Source organism: Streptopelia decaocto, assembly GCF_964273445.1.
Source record: "Streptopelia decaocto genome assembly, chromosome: Z".
Classification (NCBI taxonomy): Eukaryota; Metazoa; Chordata; class Aves; order Columbiformes; family Columbidae; genus Streptopelia; species Streptopelia decaocto.
The window spans coordinates 23,503,409-23,524,075 of record NC_138657.1 but is presented as its reverse complement, the minus strand read 5'-3'; the positions used below and the strand labels follow the sequence as shown (position 1 = coordinate 23,524,075).

At 42.0% G+C, this 20,667-nt stretch overlaps 1 protein-coding gene across 2 annotated transcripts in view; it reads right to left on the bottom strand.

Annotated features, from left to right (window-relative positions):
- Positions 1-7,761, bottom strand: part of BRD10 (bromodomain containing 10) — a 51,058-nt gene extending 43,297 nt beyond the window's left edge. The window contains exons 1-2 of one of the 2 annotated variants that reach the window (XM_082074625.1): positions 6,698-7,761; positions 3,989-4,189 (exon numbers count right to left, since the gene is read on the bottom strand). In XM_082074625.1, coding sequence (XP_081930751.1) covers positions 3,989-4,189; positions 6,698-7,212 — 716 coding nt within the window. In that variant the 5' untranslated portion in view covers positions 7,213-7,761. The remainder of the gene's footprint in view (positions 1-3,988; positions 4,190-6,697) is intronic. The other variant, XM_082074626.1, reaches the window with a different exon arrangement.
- Positions 7,762-20,667: the final 12,906 nt, after the last annotated feature.

Here is a 20,667-nt window from a genome sequence, read left to right as displayed (position 1 = left end):
TGAGTCCATCATGATGAATGTATCACTTGGGAGACATTATAGAACACTACATAAAGAAAAGGTGAAACAGATGACTGTACAAGAAACAGATAAACTACAAGAAAGGGAAAATAAGAACTCTCTACAAAGGATACCTATATAATAAAAATAAGGACAGGAACTGGAGGAGGATTTCCACGAAGTTAACTACAGAAAAGATGACAAAAAACACACTTCAGGATATTCTTCCAAAATATGCGGTTGAAAAGAAGCTTGTAAAATAAATTTCAAGGATTTTTGGGAAAAAAAAAAAATCCAAACTGTTTTAAATATTTCATTTACTGCAGTTCTTTCTACACATCATAAGATGCCTGTGCCTAATAAGAGTATCTAAATAACTAAAGCAAAGGATTAGATATTAACTTGGACAAGCAAGTTCTTTAGTTATGAGGCCAAGTTTTGCAGAAAGGCACTTCCATTTGCAACCTTACTTATCTGGGGCTGAAAATACATAACTCCTAGTGAGGCAGATAAACAGCCTAAACTAAGACAATTACTAGCTAGAACGTACATGCATGCTGCGTGGTCAGCTGGAAGGCCAGAAAGTGAGGACATTTTTATGTTCCTGATAACTCATTTGCAAGTCAGGTGAACAGCAAGTGTTGCCTATGCAAACACAACTGCTTTACCAGTATGTAAGCAAGTTATACTGGACACTACACACAATTTTATGACAAAAAACAGCATCAGAGTAAGGCAAAATTCAGTACAGTAGAAATTAAAATCCTAAATAGTTTACCCACTTATTTGAGTTGACCATCACAGTCAGCAATAATTATACTCTGACACAAGGTAGTCTATATTATAGCAACAGATTTGGACACTAATTTTTCTCCAACTGTAAAGAAAGGCTTAGTGAAACAATCAATAATAACAATAACAATAACAATAACAAAAAAACCTGTATCCACTAAAGTAGTGCTTTAGTTCTAAAACTACAGCTCATACCCTGAATTTTCCCGGGATACATTAAAATAAATAGGAATTCTGCATTAAAAGTTTGTGGCCTGAAAAATGTGTGGATAATTGTTCACAATAACATATTTTTACCTGATATTTCCTTGCAGATTTAGTATAAGCTTTAAACACACATAAGTGCAATTTCAGTTCAGCAGACTTCATGTTTATTACTGCCATGGTTTAACCCCAATCTGCAACTAGGGCCACTGTAGCTGTTTGCTCACCCCTCCACCTCCTTGATGATGGGATGAGGAAGAGAATTCAAAGGGAAAAGAGATACTTGCAGGTTGAGATAAGAACAGTTTAATAAGACACCATAATAATAATAATAATAATAATAATAATAATAATAATAATAATAATAATAATAATAATAAATAATCCAAAATAAGTGATACTCCATGCAATTGTTCACACTGAACAGCCAGTCCCAGAAAGGAGAGATGCCTCCATCTTGAACAGCAGATCCCAGTGAGAGAGAAAAAGGGCAAAAGGCAGAAAGGCCAAAGGTCAAATGCAAAACAGCCGAGTAGCAAAAGGGCAGAACTAACACCAAACTCCAAACAGAACTCCCAAACAGAAATAATGACCCAGAAAAGCCACCTCCAGTTATATATGGGTAATGACACTAATAGTAAGGAGTATTTCACTGACCAACCTGAATGTCAATCTAGGTACTCTCCTGCTACCCTCCCTCCCTGCTGCTATTTTGCACATGCAACTGGGAAGTTGAAAAGTCCTTGGTCTCCTTGGCAACTGCCAAAATATCATCAGTAAGTCAGTCTCTTGATACCAACTTCAAAACACAGTCCAGCTACTATTAAGAAAACATTAACTCTACCCCCATGGGAAAAAAAAAAAAAAACAGTGTTATCATTTTATTCTCATATTAAATCCAAAACAAAAAATCATGGTAGCTACTAAGAAGAAAAGCTTCAACTGTGTGAAGAAAAATAACTCTATTTCAGCTAACCCAGCACAATTACAAAAAATGAAGTGTGAAAGCTAAATTCAGTATTGAACATACACATTTGTAAACAGACCAAGATGGTAGCTCTACAGAATATTGCAAGGGGGTTACCAAAAGGGCAGCACTGTGCACTCCAATTAAACTATCCAAATCTGCAATCTTGCATAAATTTTTTAAAAGTATGTATTCTGTGCCAACCTCAGTGTGTCAGATTTCTAAAAAAAACCAAGCTGAATAACTATTTTATCTTCTTAACAAACAGCAATATATTCAACATAATCTATATTTTAGCAATAATCCAAAGTAAGTTTAGGAAGTCATAATATATTTTTGAATTAAAATAGTGTCCCATCTTAGTGTTGCAACTATGTACATATATATATATATACACACATATATGTTTTATATATAAAACACTTTGAAAATTTATATATGCTACATCACATGATCTTCACTGGTAACATATTACTAATTTTATAGGCTTTCCTATTTCTGAGTCTTTTTCAAAAAATACCTCTACAACGGCGAGTTGAGAAACAATTGATACAGAGACACTCTTCTTCAGATATCTTATTTTCTTATTTCCTAACAGATCCACCATGTTTTCAAAGTAACTTCTGCCTCTCTATGCCATCTGTTATATCAATAAAAATGTGTCAGTAGATACTGAATATTTCTTTGACTCTATCATCTCCTACTGACACATTTTTATTGCTTCCTAATAAGTGACAGAGTTGAAAATTTTAGGGCATGAAGAGGCAAGCTAGTTGTAAACTTTTTCTGTTGTTGTAGAACATTCTGTAGAATCTGTCACTGTGGAGTATCCTTTGCACAGGATCTGTGACTTTTGAGTATATCCAGATGAATGGATTTAACTGTTAATTACTACGGTTTTACAGGAAACATGCTTAAACCAGTTGTATGAAAGCAAAATTTGTACTTGATGAGTTAATATGTTCTACTGAGTCTATGGATGAATTAAAACCCAATCGTAACATCCTTTTTTATAACAGTGTTACTAAGTTCAGAGATCTAGAACACAAAGTTGAACACAAATCAAGAAAACCTTTCAAGAGAAAAAATAACCCTAGAGATCTTTGGGTTTTTTTGCAAAGTATGAAGTGGATTAGAAGAAGAAAGATTCACTTTTTTCTAAGGAAAAAGTTCTGGCCAACCCTCAAGTCAGTCAAAACTGTACAGCTTCAAATTTGTCGAAAATTAAGACTACCTGCAAAATTACAGTGAACTGGTTATATATCGGAAAAATCTCCAGAACTGTAAGCTTTGGAAAAAGCTGGAAATATTTTGCTCCCTAAAGCTAATACTGTCTTATCATCATGCTCCGTGTTTAGAAACAGTCTCTCAAGTTACTGTTAAAGTATACAAGCTTAAAAATTTCATTTTCCTCCAAGTGAAACATATCACAATCAACATTAAACACTGCCTGGTATTATACACCTCTTAAACTTATGAAAACCACAAAATTCCCACAGAGTTAATCACACACATATTCTAAATCTGTTACCTAACTGACAAACTGAAATGCCACATCAGTGAGATAATAGGAGTAGCAGTGGCAGAAACAATTTGCTTCTGACTATCAGTGAGGGAAGCAGTGAGAAGCTCACTGCCTGTAGTTAAGCATCGTCGCAGATTTTAATTTAATTGCTGGATGGAAATCAGTCCAAGGAGAGGTATGATAAAATGTGACAGAGGTAACAGGAAATTGCTGTGTACGCTTTCAGTTATGATTAAGAGTTTCACAATCCTACAATAACGGCAGCCTTTATTCATTTTAAAGCTTATATAACGTTAGTAATTTTTAAAGAAGGTGGTAAATCAAAAATTAATTTCTTGCTTTGTGGATGCACTGCCTTGAACTACCAGATTCATTCATGAACTTAAGACAAAAAGCACCACAACATTTATTTACCTAAAAAAGCCTTTAAAAGCTAGCCCGTGTGAAGAACTTAAATACATGATTATTTAAAACCAAAACAAAATAGTTTTTCCTGTTACCTCTTTTCCTCTTTTGCTTTCAGCTGTTCCTCTTGTCTTAGAACCTGAACCATCACAGACTCAAACAGGCCTGTTGACAAGCCTATTAAATTGCGAGGCATGGAACGACGTCTTGTTGAAATGCAAGCTATTCCTTTCTCATCTTCCAGTCCATAGCAGCCTCTAGATGTTACAGCTATTGATGTTTTCTCTCTCAAATGCCTAAAAGAAAAAAGCAAGCCAATTCACAATTACAATTTCCCTTAGCAGCACTTTAATGCCTGCACTACCAACCACAGATCAAGCAAATCTACTCACAAAAAAAGTAATTTTTCTTCACTTGCCATTTTTTCCACTTTGAAAGTTCCTTTACCAAATTTTAAACTTAAAATCAACACGCTAACATGACTTACATTTTCACATCTGTTTAAAAAAAAAAAAAAAAAGGGATATTTATCTCAAGTAACCAAATATTTTTTTAGATTGAATTTCCTTTATTAATCCATAAATATTTGGAAAGAAAATACTTCCACAAGATCTGACATAAGAAACTATCATTTTTAGATGACACTTCAAATGCTGAGAAAACAATGTGGACTTGCTGATTGGTGTTAGGGATGTCCGTGTTAAACAGCAGTTTAGTTTCGTTAAAAATATATATTTTTTTAAAACCCAACCAAACAAATATTAAAAGGAACCCCTTCAAATTTGGTTTGAAGTTACATTTCATCTTATATTGTTTCAAAGTATGCTAGCAAAACTTTTATGAGAAGTAACACTGTATCACACAACATCTCAAAACATTTGAGGGGGAGGCAGAAAAAAATCCAACTTCCACTTAAAAGCAACCTCCATTCTAAGGCAATTTTCTGTGGTTTGTAATATCTGAGAATCATACAACCAACATTGATTGTTTCCCTTGAGTCACTTGATGGGGATCATTGAGCTAAATACTGCTCTATAATTAAGCAAGAATGACTATTCCAATAAGTAGTTCCTGAATTTAATTTTACTAATAAAATTAGTTCTGTTAAACACCTAAAACTAACCTGTCTGATCAAAAGTTGTAGAAGAACTTTGAGACTTCTAGATTCCATAATTCTTTCTATATATAATTCTTAGAAACTTTTACCAGGCTAGTGTACAGAGACATATTGAAAAAAATCTTTACAAATCTCCAAAGAGCTAACATAAGAGAAATCCACTATATACTGAGGTAAGATGTTTAGCTAGTTTAATATTTATTTGAACAAAGACTGTGCATTTGTAAAAGAATGACAACTGCAACTTAATTTTTTAAGTAAATTTGTATATTGCTATTTGATGACACTACATAAATTGACTTCTTTTATTAGGAGTTCCTAATAAAAAGGCATTGGGCATTCTCAGGTCCTAAGGAATACAATGAGTAGCCATATAGTTCAACAAAGAGCCTTCAACAAAATGCCCTTCAATGCAACACAGCTGAGATGTTAAAGTTGTAAAACATACAGAAATGAACTTTGCACAAATCTTCCAAGCTGCAGTTGGCTAACTATTTATTTGCCAGCAGTAAATCTTTTAAGTCAGGGATTCTGATTTTTTTTTTTTTAATTCAAGTTTTACTCAAGCAAACTAGCAACATTCATGTCCCATTAGGTTCAGCTCCTTCTCTTATACTTCCAACCTGTCCCCAAACTGCTGTTACACAAAAGCAGATTCAAATATAGTGCTGCTACAGCAACACAGAATTCATTCGCTATGGCTTATTCAGCCGAGTTCTGCACCATGCCCAAGTGTTCTCACCACACAAGCAAGGTTCTTCTTACCAGCTGGCAGCTAATGCTCTCAGTAGCAATTTCAAGGTTGATGGACATGCACAGCTTTATACATTTCCTAATACTGTTCCATCTTCACCTTCACCCTTTGTAAAAAATACTCTTGTTTTTTACAGGCAAAATACTATATGACTCAGAAGACCGGTGGGCCTTTCATTGTGAGAAGCCACCACAGTGTTACAAGTATGACTAAACTAACCCTAGGTAAAATTCAGGAGAAAGCATGTATATTTCAGTTGTCATTTAAGCAGGTCTTTCTGCTATGTAACTTCACAGGTTTCTATGCTTCAGTTGCTTTGGCTGACAAGTTCCTGCCAGGGACTTATATTTAAACATATCACAATTTCCATTTTGCCATTTAAGATCATAATATGCCAAGCATTCTTTTTCATTTTGATTCTAAAAAAATATTCCAACATCAAATTAGCCATTTCAAAGCAAGTACTTTGGCTCAAAATTTTATTCCTACTTATTTTACAGACAGTAACAATCTCAGACGGTAAAGATGACAATTTTAAAGAGGCAGTTGTTCATACAGAGTTTGGGTAGTTTCACTTGCTTTTGACAGCATAAAGAAATGAGCATTTAACATCTTGTCTAAACAAATACGCCTTCAAGTTCATAAAAGGCTTCTTTCAGAAGAAAAATCTTACCCAGGAAATGCTGTAATCTATTTTGCATTTTGGTATTTTTTGGTTTGGAATCTCCAAAGCATTTTGAACTAAGATTTGAATAGTTCCCAGTAGGAAACATTCCTCTTTGTGGAAGTATCAAGAGTTTGAATGTTTCTGTATGCGATTTTGTCTGTTAAAACACATTCAAAAGGTATTTTTTACATCAAGAAACATACCCTCCTCTTCTACTTCATGTAAACAGCATCTGACAGGGGCCCCAGAGAGTTTTCTACACCTACCGGGACAGCAGTGCCAGCTTCTGTTCCAGCATCATCTCCAGCTTCTGGGCCTGTTTGGAGAGCCAGTGATCTACACCGTGCAGCCGGTAACATGTCTCCAGCATTAGCCGGAAGTCACCCACGAAATCTTCTATTCCTGTGTACTGCCCACTGGAAAATTTCTCTTCCATTTTCAACAGCCACATTTCAGCTGGCAGCTGCTGAAAGGAGTGACTGCTGTTGCGACCCGAGAGGGAGCCAGCTGCTTCCTCCGTTACAGATGCCTGATCCGCGAGGGGCTTCAAAAACGGGGCTGTCAGAGGTCGGTACTTCTCCAGGAGAAACTCGCGCAAGATGCGGTATCCCTGCTGCAGCTCGGGGTTCAGGCTCTGCTCCCAGGAGCAGCCGCCGCTCTTCCCTCCCGCATCCTCTCCCTCCTTGTCCGGCTCCTCCTCTCCGCACCGAAGACGGCTGGCCGCGGCCCGATCCGCCGAAAGGTCTCCACCCGCGGCGCCCGCGGGCTCTGCCGAGTCCATGTCTCCCACCCCGCACACACACAGGGCCTCGCCGGCTCCGGGGGAACAGCTAAGGACCGCCGCGCTGCCCCTCGCCCAGCCGGCGAATCCACATCGGGCTCACCTATGCACAGAGACACGATTCAGTCCCTCGCCGCGCTCCCCCGCCCCGGCCTCAGCCCTGCCCCCAGCTCCGGGGGGCCGCGGCTGCCGGGGAGGAGGCAGCGGCCGGCCGCCGGCTTGGCCCGCCTCCCCCTGGCGCCGGCCTCTGCCGGCCTCCGGCTTGCGTGCCCCGGCCTGCGATCGGCCCCGCCCGCCCAGGGACCGCGCCCTCGCCCTCAGGGGCCGCCCCCGGCGGCGGGCTTGGGCGCATCCCTCCTCCCGCCCGCTGCAGGCCCCGCCGCCTGCGCTCCCGTGCACGGCCCGCAGCCGTGACGGGGCCTCCCTCCTCCGCTTGCCCGCGGCCCCCTCCTGAAGGGAGGAGAGAGAGAAGGCAGGCTCCGCGGCCAGCCCGTGTCTACTCGGCCAGCGCTTCCCCTCCTCGCCTCACAGCGCGGCGGGGCGGGCAGCGGCGACAGCTAACGGCCGCTGCGCGGGACAACGGACGGGCTGGGGGGGGGGGGGGCGGGGGGGAGGGGAGAAGGGGGCGCGTCCCCCCGGGAGAGGGCCGAGAGAAAGGAACGCGGCGCCTCACCTAGCGCGCATGCGCACGGCTGCCGGCGGCGGCGCCGTGGTGGTCCGGGACGCCAGATGAGGTGGCGTCATCAGAGCGCGCCTGGCCTGGAACGGCGTGCGGGAGCACGAGGGCGCCTGCGCCACTCGGCCCGGTGGCAGCCGGCGCGCACGCGCAGAGTCGGTCGGTCTGGGCGGGAAGTGGCGGCGGCCGTTGTTCGTGCCGCGTTTCCCCGCACCGCGGTGACATCCGGCAGCTCCAGCGGCGCGTAAATGTAGCTTTGCTGTTGTGCTGTGGGTGAGAGGGCTCTCCTTGGGACACCCAAACAGCAGTTTTCCCGACTGTTAGAAACACTCCGCAGTTCAAGGACGGGTGTTTGCAGAGGCTTTCAGCTCCACCTGCTGAAGTACTGACCGGGCAGTCTGTGCGAGCGGCGACTGCCGGAGAGCACGTTGGGGCACCCGCAGTGCCGCCAAGTCTGCCCTCCAGCCGCGCTCACCCCGCCATGGCACACTGAGCACCAGGACAGCCCACACGAGCAGCATGGAGCACCTGGGAGACAATAATTTGTGGGTTTGAGATTATCCCCTCTGATGTATATAGCTGACTGGAAAGCTGAGGGTACATTGCTAAGAGAGAGCCACTGGTGGAGAAGGGAAACAGAGTTCTTTGACCAAGTCCTTACTTCTATAGAGACATTCTTGTCCATTCTGCGAGGTAACTTTCTGCAGAGAGAACTCCAGATGCCCCTCGTGACACCACCTTGATGTAAATAAATCAGACTTCACAACAGAAACATAGGACCTCTCCTCTGTCATTGTACTTTCTCATTCTGAGAACATCAGGACATGTCCGTACCCTTCACCCTGCTTTGGTCACAGCTGACTTTCATAAAGGCTTCTGCCAAGCTGTTTTTGCAGAAGGGGCCTGAGAAGAATAAGAATAAGAATAAGAATAAGAATAAGAATAAGAATAAGAATAAGAATGAGAATAGAATAATTTTGGTTGGAAGAGACTCTGAGTATCATTGAGTCCAACCATAATCTAACTCTGGCACAAAACCATGTCCCTAAGAATCTTGTCTAAACGCCTTTTAAACAACTCCACAGGTGGTGACTCCACCACTTCCCTGGGCAGCCTGTTCCAATGACTGTCAACCCTTTCTGGGAAGAATTTTTTCCTAATATCCAATTTGAACCTCCCCTGGTGCAACTTGAGGCCATTTCCTCTTGTCCTATCACTTGCTACCTGGGAGAAAAGACCAACACCCTCCATGCTACAACCTCCTTTCAGGTAGTTGTAGACAGCGATGAGGTCTCCCCTCAGTTTCCTTTTCTCCAGGCTGAACAGCCCCAGTTCCCTCAGCCGCTCCTTATCAGACTTGTGCTCCAGACCCCTCACCAGTTTCGTCGCCTTCCGTGCACTCTCTCCTGCAGGCCGCTGCAGCCATGGTACCTCACTTGTGATGCTATGCTTCCCCTGCAGATTGTACCTACAGGGCAGAGGTCTGGGATCCACAAGGTTTAAAAAAGCCCCCTCCAGCCTGGCTTTCCAACCCCAGACTACATAGTCCTGGCACAACCTATGCAAAAACGGCAACCCCTGAGCTCCCACCAACTCTCCTGATCACTTATGACCATTACAGCTACCTGGTTTTATCCTCCAAGACTTCCTGTTGAACTGCAGACTCCAAAGGAATGAGGTCAGACACCTCAGCGTGCAGTGTGTGGTAGTGGAGCACAGGCTGCAGAATGACTCCACATCAGAGGGAGCTGATCCTGCCTGCAGGACCATAGTGCACTGAGACCTTGGTGACCCATGCAGCAGTTAACTCAGTGTGACCCACAGGCCGGTATTGTGCCATGCGCGTCCCATGGCCACAAGATACATTCATCTCGCTCACTGTGAGAGGAGCCAGCAGGCAGCTCCCACATTGTATGATTACAGCACCCCTGCAGCCTTGCCTCTATGTAAAAGTGCAGCAAGAAGTTCTCATGTGAATATCCTTTCTGTGTGATAGTAGAAATGATGAATGGAGTTGTCTTCTTGTAAGAAAATCCTCTAATAGCTTGAATGACTACAGTGAGCTAGCCCTTCCACAGACAGGGTCTCCATGGTGTGCCCTGATCAGAGACCTGTTTCATGCTGCATTACTCATGGTTTGTCACATCTGTAGTGCTGTAAAATAGCTGTTCTCTCTTTCTTTATGGTTTTAACTCAACTCTTCTTTGAAATTATACTTTACAGTGTCTGAATGCCCTTCTTACTGGGACCATGATGGACCAGCATGTCCTGGTGCAAAACAGAGGGAACGCTGCCTGGTGTTTTCTCTGATAAGTTACCTCTGGAAGTGTTCAGGTCATCTAATTTCCATTCCAAGGGTCATCATCAGGGGAACACAGAGTGTTGAAGGGCTTCCTGCAACATATGTGGAGATTAAATCAACGGTAGAAAAAGTGTGATTGAAGATGATGGAAAGCAGCCAGTCAAGTCACAGTGGCAATTTCTAGTATAAATTAAATATAAATAGGTAAGACTTACAGCTCTTTTAGCAGCTTTGTGGCTTTTGGATGTTTGGCTAGCAGCACTGGCTTTCTAGTATCATTGGGTCAATCAAATGGAAAAATGTGTCCAAGCAGGACTCTTGGGTCTCCTCCCACAGTATGATCAATCATTGGCTTCCCTTCTCCCTTCAGTCATTGGCCTAACATTATGTTAAGCCACAAGTCTTGACAACTCAGGCATGCTCTAGGTTAACAAGCTCACCAGTAATCTTCAAATTCAGGCTTTTCTTTCTTCAGGACCATGAACATCCTTCTTGTGTATTGCATCTCCACTGAGATGTGTGTTGATTGCAGCCCCCCTGCTGTGGGACCTACCAGCAGCCAGACACTTTGCAAGAAATCTGTTAGCCATGGAAAATAGCAGAGCAAAAGAAAGCTTAGCAAGACTGAAGACAGTTTGACCGTTATATTTCAGTTGCGCCAAACACACACCCTTGGAGGAGAGAGGGAACTGGAAGTGCTGCTCTTCTTGCTTGGGTAATGTGGAACTGCACCTCTTGTTAGTGAGGGCTCTGCCCTGCTGTGTCTGTCTGCTCCTGGATAACCTTCTGCTCCCTGACACTTAGATTATAGTGATCTACACCTGCTTGTGGTTGCCCAAAATGTTGGAGATGTGCTCCAAAGGGCTTCTTTTGCCTTGAGATACAACCTCACAAAGACTAAAAATGGCAAGAGTAAAATCAATTTGACTTGTGTCAGCTAATCAGTTACCATTTCTCCAGCTGCCTAAAAGCTCTCACTATATAGCTCTCAGTCTATCATTATTTCTTTGAGGTGGCTGTCTTCTTAACAGAAGAAAAAGAAGTTGTAGCCTCTGGAGAATGCAGCTTTGTGAGGGGGAGAGAGACTGTAATAAGCTACAAAGCTGGTATCTGTTTTCCACTTATTTTGTATTCAAAAAGGTTAGAATTTTATTTCAATGCTCATCCTTTGGAAGTGTTTTGTAGGTCTCCCCAGTTAGACAGGACTGAGATAACATGGATGGTTATATGCTGCATATGTAAGCTAAAAGGAGCAATTGTTTTCAATGTATGTTTAGCTTTCAGCTCCACTTTCTTTACTTTTTTTCTTTTTTTTTTTTTTTTTTCTTTTTTTTTTTTTCCCCTGAAGAAGGACTTGGTTGCCTGGGAGGTTATTTATACTTTCTTCAACAATATCAGTTAGCTTAATAAAAGTCATTGTGACAAAACAAGATCATATCCTTTATTGGAGCTGTGACTTCTATTACCAAAATATTTGAAAGAGGATATTTTTGCTAAGTATGCAATCGAAGTGAGATAAAATATTAATTATAAAAAGTACCTGAAATTAATTATGTTGGGGAACAGATCATTGTGTCTATCTAAAACACCTTTTATGTGTTATTTTGTCTTCTGTAATGAAAAAACACGTTGCATTTAACCAGTCGTGTAATAAACTTCAGTCTCGTAAATGTACTTCCTAAGTCTTGCCACACGAGTGCACTGTTAAATAAAAACCATACCCCGTTCCTGCATTAAGTTAGAGGTAGTGCTCCATTTCGATGTAACCAGGATATAACTGCTGGAGCAAAACCAAACAAACTTTATAAAATATGTAACAGTGATAAAATGGAGTAGTGTTTTACCACATTCAGTATTAATAGTAGCAGCTATGAACCACATATCAAAAAGAGTATTGTTCAGAATAAATAGAGCTGACGAATTTAACACTTCTGCCACCCGAAGTTTCCTTTTTATCAGCTGCACAAAAATTCTTAGGGAACAGGGTCTCTGGCATGTGAATAAGCAATATTTGAAATGGTCCAGGTGGGGTATTCTACTGATCTATGTCATCCTCTCACATGGCCCACCACTGTTACTTAGATCTTCCTTGTTTCATTCCCTCCCATACATTCCATTAACAGCAAGGCAAGAGTGTCACAGCTCAGTGCTATTACTGATTTAGCTATGTATGTGCTCACTGGTGTCACAGATTAAAAAATAGCTTAGAATGTGAATGCTAACAGGTGGCAGATAATGGCTGCAAGTTGAGATATTGATGGATGTATGAAATTGATTTTTGAAACTCTGAAGCACAGACCTGCTACCTGCTTGCTGCAACTGATACGAGCTCAATGTAAATTTTGGTAGTATCTGGACAAAATAAAAGTGACATGTCCCAAACCCTCCAATAAATAGAGACAACACCCACCAGTTAGGAGGTAGCTTGTGTGTTGTTCTTCTGCACATAGACAATCTGGATTTAGAAAACCAAGGACTTGGGGCCCTGGAAAGAAGAGCTGGCTCCAAAAAGAAGTGTCCCTGAATACAAGTGGTCTCAGAAAACAGATAAGGACTCAGAAAGGGGATGGTGAAATCCTGGTTGGAGGAAAGATCCTGGAAGGGGGGAAGATCCTGGAAAACAGAGAGCTGTGTGGTGATGAAGAGCATCCTGACACATAGGAAGTCAAGGAAGGGAGCCAGGAGACCTGTGTGGTTAAACAAGGAACTGCTGGGTAAGCTCAAGTGGAAGAGGAGAGTTTATAGATGATGGCAGGAAGGGCTGGTCACTTTGGAAGAATACAAGGCTACTGTCACAGGATGCAGGGAGGCAACTAGGAAAGCTAAGGCTTCCTTAGAATTAAACCTGGCGAAAGGAGTCAAGGACAACAGAAAGAGCTTTTTCAAATACGTGACAGATAAAACTAACACTAGAGGCAATGTAGGCCCACTGATGAATGAGGTGGGTACCCTGGTGACAGAAGATACAGAGAAGGCAGAGTTACTGAATGCCTTCGTCTACTCTGCCAGAGGCTGTCCTGGGGAGCCGCGTACCCCTGAGGCCCCAGAGGAAGTGAGGACAATGGAGGAGTTTGCTTTAGTTGATGAGGACTGGGTTAGGAGCAATTAGGCAATCTGGACATCCATAAATCCATGGGTCCAGATGGGATGCACCCACGGGTGCCGAGGGAGCTGGCTGAGGTCATTGCTGGACCACTCTCCATCATCTTTGCTAAGTAGTGGGAAACAGGAGAGGTGCCTGAGGACTGGAGGAAAGTAAATGTCACTCCAGTCTTCAAAAAGGGCAAGAAGGAGGACACGGGTAACCATAGACCAGTCAGCCTCACCTCCATCCCTGGGAAAGTGATGGAACAACTTATCCTTGTTGCCATCTCAAGGCATAAGAGGGTCATTAGGGGCAGTCAACATGGCTTTACCAAGGGGAAGTTGTGCATGACCAACCTCAGAGCCTTTTATGAAGACATAACGAGGTGGCTAGATGATGGCAGAGCGGCAGATGTGGTCTACCTTGACTTCAGTAAAGCATTTGACACAGTCTCCCACAGCATCCTCCCTGCTAAACTGAGAAAGTGTGGACTGGATGATTGGGTAGTGAGGTGGACTGTGAACTGGCTGAAGGAAAGAAGCCAGAGAGTTGTGGTCAATGAGGCAGAGTCTAGTTGGAGGCCTGTATCTAGTGGAGTGCCTCAAGGGTCAGTACTGGGACCAGTATTATTCAATATATTCATTAATGACTTGGATGAGGGAACAGAGTGCACTGTCAGCAAGTTTGCTGGTGACACTAAGCTGGGAGGAGTGGCTGACACACCAGAAGGCTGTGCTGCCATCCAGCGAGACCTAGACAAGCTGGAGAGTTGGGTTGGGAAAAATGTAATGAAATATAACAAGGGCAAGTGTGGAGTCTTACGTTTTGGCAGGAACAAACCCAGGTTCCAGTATAAGTTGGGGGATGACCTATTAGAGAGCAGTGTAGGGGAAAGGGACCTGGGGGTCCTGGTAGACAGCAGGATGACCATGAGCCAGCACTGTGCCCTTGTGGCCAGGAAGGCCAATGGCATCCTGAGGTGTATTAGAAGGGGGGTGGTTAGTAGATCCCCTCTACTCTGCCCTGGTGAGACCACATCTGGAATATTGTGTCCAGTTCTGGGCCCCTCAGTTCAAGAAGGACAGGGAACTGCTGGAGAGTCCAGCACAAGGCAACGAAGATTATTAAGGGAGTGGAGTATCTCCCTTATGAGGAAAGGCTGAGGGAGCTGGGGCTTTTTAGCTTGGAGAAGAAGAGACTGAGGGGTGACCTTATTAATGTTTATAAATATGTAAACGGTGAGTGTCACAAGGATGGAGCCAGGCTCTTCTCGGTGACAACCAATGATAAGACAAGGGGTAATGGATACAAACTGGGACACAAGAGGTTCCACTTAAATGTGAGAAGAAACTTCTTCACAGTGAGGGTATCAGAACACTGGATCAGGCTGCCCAGGGGGGTTGTGGAGTCTCCTTCTCTGGAGATATTCAAAACCCGCCTGAACACATTCCTGTGTAACCTCATCCAGGTGTTCCTGCTCCAGCAGGGGGATTGGACTAGATGATATTTCGAGGTCCATTCCAATCCCTGACATTCTGTGATTCAGTGATGCTGTGGGATGCCCAGAGACCTTGGCCAGTAATGCCCAAGGCTAGGGGCTGCAGGAGGCAGCACAACAGGAACAAACATGATTTTCTGCCTGACCATCCCAGACCAGCATGGACCTTCCTGCAAAGGAGGCAAGTTGAGACCTGAAACACTAACATTTGTGACGCATGTGAGTGATTGTGCTAGATTATAAAGCAGGGTAAATGCTTTCATCTCTTTTGTACTGAAAGAAACTCCGGTGTTCAGATCTGCTTTGGGCTGTCATTTACTCTTGCACCCAGGCAGCTGGACAGTCAGTACATACAGGTCTTTAGCAGGAGAGAAAGGATAAACAGTTCAGATCAGATTGCAGTTTTTCATTCAGCAATGTGTGCCAGTCTATCTGCTATTCAGTTGCTGATGTTCACAAAACTTGAAAGAATATGTGTTTTTTTTCAGCTAAGCTTCTTCCTTCCATGCCCTCACCAAAGTTTGTCAAAATTATCCAGCAGGTTCAAAAGCAATTGGAGAGGACAGACAAACAGCACAATTGCATAAGCGTCAGTTCCTTGGAAAAATCACAGTAACCCAACACTGGACATTTTTATTCTTCTCTCTGTAATTGTGCAACACAAAATTGTTTCATACAGACTTAATGTTTAGTTATGTGGAAGGTTTTGCAATTATATTTTACGATGTCTGATTGCAGAGCTCAGACTTGTTTTCTATTGTCCCGGTATTATAGAAATGGCAGTTATTTCCGTTTCTCATTGCTGAAGAGTGAATAAAAAATACAAGGATACAATTTTAATAGCAATAAGAGATTTTGAGAGATGCTAGGTAAGGACATTAAAAGTGCACAGAAAGCCCATGTTTAGGCAACTAAAACATTTGCTCCATTCACTGTCCATTCAGTTCCTTTATAATAATGAACTGTAAGGATCATGTTCTACAGTATCTGAGAAGACATACCATGGTCCAGGGCTGAAACGGCAGTCATACAGATATTCATGTCTGCTTCTGACAAGGGAAAGGAGAACTCCTCCAAATATGTTCACATATGTTCACTAAAGAAAAGGAGAAGAACTGACCTCTTCCTGAGACACAGAATGGCCTCTGTTTGGTAACTTTTAGTATGAAAATGTAAATTTCTGGAATGTACCTTTATATTGTGTCACTCCCACTCTTTTTTGAAGTTAACCTTACTCTCCTTTGGAATAGAAGTGCTAAAGGCAAAGTTAATGTGACTCAGTTTTGCATGTAAGAAAGAGACACTACTGTAGTCCAAGGAGATATCCTGACAGCCTTCAGGTTTTCCTCTGTATGCAACGAAAGCACATGACTTACAACAACACTGGATATTGCAGCATGTTACTGTGCTTTTGCCGAATCTCTTCTGTGGACCTGTGTCCATGCTGGTGAGTGAAGAGAGCACAACTTTTGTGATCTCAAGGTCAAGAGACATCATCTTGCTGTTACTCTTGGAAGCACCAAGGATGATGCAACCCATAATGAGGAAAAAACAACTGCAGTAACATTCAGTGTAAGAACTCTAGACTTCGAGAAGTATAAAAAAAATAGCACAATGCCATTGGAGCAGAAGTAGCTTCCATTATACCGTGCCATTTTTCACTTTTGTGTGTGTGTTTTTGAGAACAGAGGTTTCTCAAAAAAATAGTAGACTTAGCATAGGCATTACTAAGTCATTAGTCTTGGGCACAGAAACACATGGAGGATTAAATAAGTGCCCACAGTTTTGAGTAGTAGCAAGCTTCGCTGTACAGTTGAACTGAATTACTTAATGACAGTTTGGAAGTACTGCGAGCAACAGATAGGCTACAGTAGACTCAGTTTAGTCCTGTGTATATCTTTGGCATACCATGTAAACAGGATGTGGAGTAAGATAAAGTTGACTGTTACATACTCTTGTTAAAATGTTCTTAGAATATTAAAAACCCCTACAGTTTCCAAGAAGAAAATGTATTGATAAATTGCCATGTCAGTTTGTTTCAGTAAGCTGCTAAATATATTCAAGGGAGAAAGACCTCAATGTGCAGAAAAAGGAACTTGTCATACAAATAATAATGCATGTTCTGGTATAGTGAAAATGTAATCTATATTGTCAAATTAGAAGTCACTGGATTTTAGACTGTAAACTCTCGATTCAAAACTAGAGTATTTTTGACCTGACATCTTCAAAATCTGATAATCCTACCTTTCGCATCTGTTTTATTTTTTTCAATCACTTTCAAAGAAAATGTTTTGGATAGCTTTCTTCAGAATACTACTGTTTGTGATCAAGCTTTTCCTCAGTGTAAGTCTGGCAACATGCTGGAGTCAGAACTAGGAATAAGTTTCTTTGTCTGATCTTTTTTCTTGTCTCTTTGCTACATTTCAGTTTTGTTCAAGCTTGAGAGACTTTAGATGAGGTTTCCTGCAAATTGTTCGCAAATTAGCTGGCTGATTAAATGTAGTTGCTGGTATTTGCTCAGTATTATTCATGCCATAGCATGTAGTTTCAGGAAACTTCTTCCCTTTTCTTGTTGCTGGAAATGTTGACATTTTGTAGATCAATATCCTTTTACCTGAAAAAAAGTTTTAGCAGTCATCCTACATCTCCCCATATTTTATTAATGCAGATAATGCTTAGGTACTAGGCTGTTTTAATCACTCTCTTGGGCAACAATGAAAATTAAGCACTACTTGGTATAATAACATAAATTATAACAAAAAGTTTTAATAGGCTTTTAAAAGAACTTTGGCTAAAAATCTTTACAATACGAATAATTTAGAAACTAATAATTATACTAAAAATAGTTTTCTGGAATTTTTGCTGACATTTTTCTCAAAACAACTGTTTACTAAAGGCTGTTGCCTTCGAAGATAATTTAACGTGAAATACTAATTTGAATTAGAAGGAAATTTTGAAGATATGTCCAGTGATGGAGTGGACCTGGTATTGTAACTGTAGTGATACAGTCACTAGCAGGGTCCATAGCTGATGAAATACATAAACTCTAATGGTGATGCTGGGAAAATTAGAAAAAAAACCCGAACAACTCAAGCCAAAATAAAAAAAGTAAGAGAGAGACGGAGTGACAGAAAGGGAAGGGGAGATGTAGGTGCCAAGAAGGAGAGAGAAAGAGAGATGGAAGGAGGGAGGTGGAGAGAGAGACAGAGAGAGAATGGAAAACTTTTCCCACTGGCCAGCCAGAAAGAGAAGTATACGGGGCTCCCTCGATGAGTGTCTTCCCCCGGTTCCCTCTTCATTGGAACAGGTGTTCCCCCCTAATAGTATTTTTCACACAATAACTTGATATTTTTCATCAAGACCTGCACAAATTCGCCGTTGGTTGTTCCTGCTTTTGATGATGGTATTTGCTGATGGGAGCACACGCTGGTCAGGGAAGGGGCTGCACAGCTGGTTCATTGCTGAGCTTTCTGCTGACACTAAACTTTGGGATACAATGGACTCTCTTTCTGTGGAAGGCCATTACTGACCTGGATTTAGAAAGACTCTTAGATCCTGTGATGATCAATGACATAATCAATTACAGTCTAAACAACAATAAAGTTTAAAATAAACTGTAAAGTCTAAGATGGTAGGTTGGCTGCAATGTTGATACATCCTCAGTATATACATGGCTTAATCCAGCCTGATTGTATCAATTACAATTAGTTTAAGATTGTTTATTTTTGTGGCTACTGATGGCATATGTTATTATTTTACTATTCTACGGTAGTATTGGTGTAGCACATTATAATGTTTATACAGCTGGTAATTTAAAATAAAAAAATGTTCTGTGCTGTGTCTGTAGGGACAGCAAACACTTGGCTTAAACCTGGTATGTTACCTCATGGCCCAGGAACAGATACAGCCTGTAAGGACATGCAGCCTACATCTTGCAACCTGGATCCATCTACTCCTAAACAAAAAATACAGCTGCTGCAGCATCATCAGATATTGAACAGTGAACCCTCTGAACAAGTGTATTTAAAAAAAATAAAAAAGCTTTTGCTGCATCATACGTTTTTAATTGCATTTTTCTTGTACTAAAATGACAGTCTTCTGTTATGGTATTTAGAATCTTTCCCACATTTTTCAGTCTGCTTGAGTAATAACCAAAGAATTAAAATTATAGAATCAAAGAATCATTTCAGCTGGAAGACACCCTCAGGATCATCAAGTGAACCTCACTGTCTTTCTTGTAGTGAGAGGCCCAAAACTGAACACAGGATTCAAGGTGGGGCCTCACCAGTGCCGAGTACAGTGGCACAATCACTTTTCTAGTAGTGCTGGCTGCACTATTCCTGATAATAGCCAGGATGGTGTCGGCCTTTTTGGCCATCTGGGCACACTGCTGGCTCGTGTTTAGCCAGCTGTCAATCAACACCCCTAGGTCCTTTCCCACCAGGCAGCTTTCCAGCCACTCTTCCCCGAGACTGTAACACTGCCTGGGGTTGTTGTTACCCAAGTGCAGGACCCAGCACGTGGCCTTGTTGAACCTCATACTATTGGCCTCAGCCCTATGATCCAGCTGGTCCAGATCCCTCTGTATGACCTTCCTACCCTCCAGCAGAGCAACACTCCCACCCTACTTGGCGTCATCTGAAAACTGACTAAGGGTGCACTCAATCCCTTCATCCAGATCACTGATAAAGAGATTTAACAGAACTGACCCTAATACTGCGCCCTGGGTAACACCACTTGTGACCAGCCGCCAGCTGGATTTGGCTCCATTCACCACAACTCTTTGGGCATGGCCATCCAGCCAGTTCTTTACCCATTGCAGAGTACACCCATCCAGGCCATGAGCTGCCAGTTTCTCCGCGAGAATGGTGTGGGATACGGTGTCAAAGGCTTTACTGAAGTCTAACTACACAACATCCACAGCCCTTCCCTTATCTGCTGGGTGGGTCATCTGGTTGTAGAAGGAGATCAAGTTGGTCAAAAAGAACCTGCCTTTCATAAACCCATGTTGACTGAGCCTGATCACTTGGTTTTCTTGTATGTGCCATGTGATGTCATTCAGGATGATCTGCTCCATGACCTTCCCAGGCACCAAGGTCAGACTTGAGATTTAAAAGTTTCACATTGCTTTGTCATTAAATACATATTTTGACAAAATGTTCCTACTGTTCTGGACCAGTGTCCAGTGAGAGCTTAATGAACAAAAAAAAGACTTTTCCTAAACCAAACACAGGTAAAATATAGAACTTTCTTTACAGAGTATACAAATTCCAGATTAAAGAAGTACCTCCTTGATCTTAAGAAAATTCTGGTAAAACCAAAATTGTCATTATTTTCAGATTATTTTTATTATTTTAGTGAGGTATATAGAAGCGTGATTCACTCCTTTAAAAATGCAAGGCTCGCTTGTTAATACAAATGTAGTGTGTATGAACGGAGAGGACAAATAAGTGAGTGAAGGATTAAGAACATACGTAAGCAGATAGATAAACCAATTGAATGTGTCAAATGCAATGATGAAAGAGCTAGTTCCTGTGCGATAAAAACCTTTATCTGGGCTTTATGATTGAAGAAATACCACTTTTTAAAAGTTCACTCATGTCACAAGTAGTCTAATTGCTGCCATTAGTGCAAGGGCTGCAGAGCCCGTTTAACAGCTGGGTAAATGTTTAAGCCGTGAACTTGTTTCAAGCTTCCTGTGACAGAGGCTACACTCCTGCTTTTAGGATGTCTGTATTACCATAAACCTAGGATCTGCCCATGAACTGGCCTTGGAAGGAATGACAGATAGCAAGAACAAGATCAGTGACATAAAATATCAGAATAGTATTTCTTACTACATTCAGGCACTACACAGGACTACTGGCTAAAAATTTGTGTGCAGATCCGGGAAA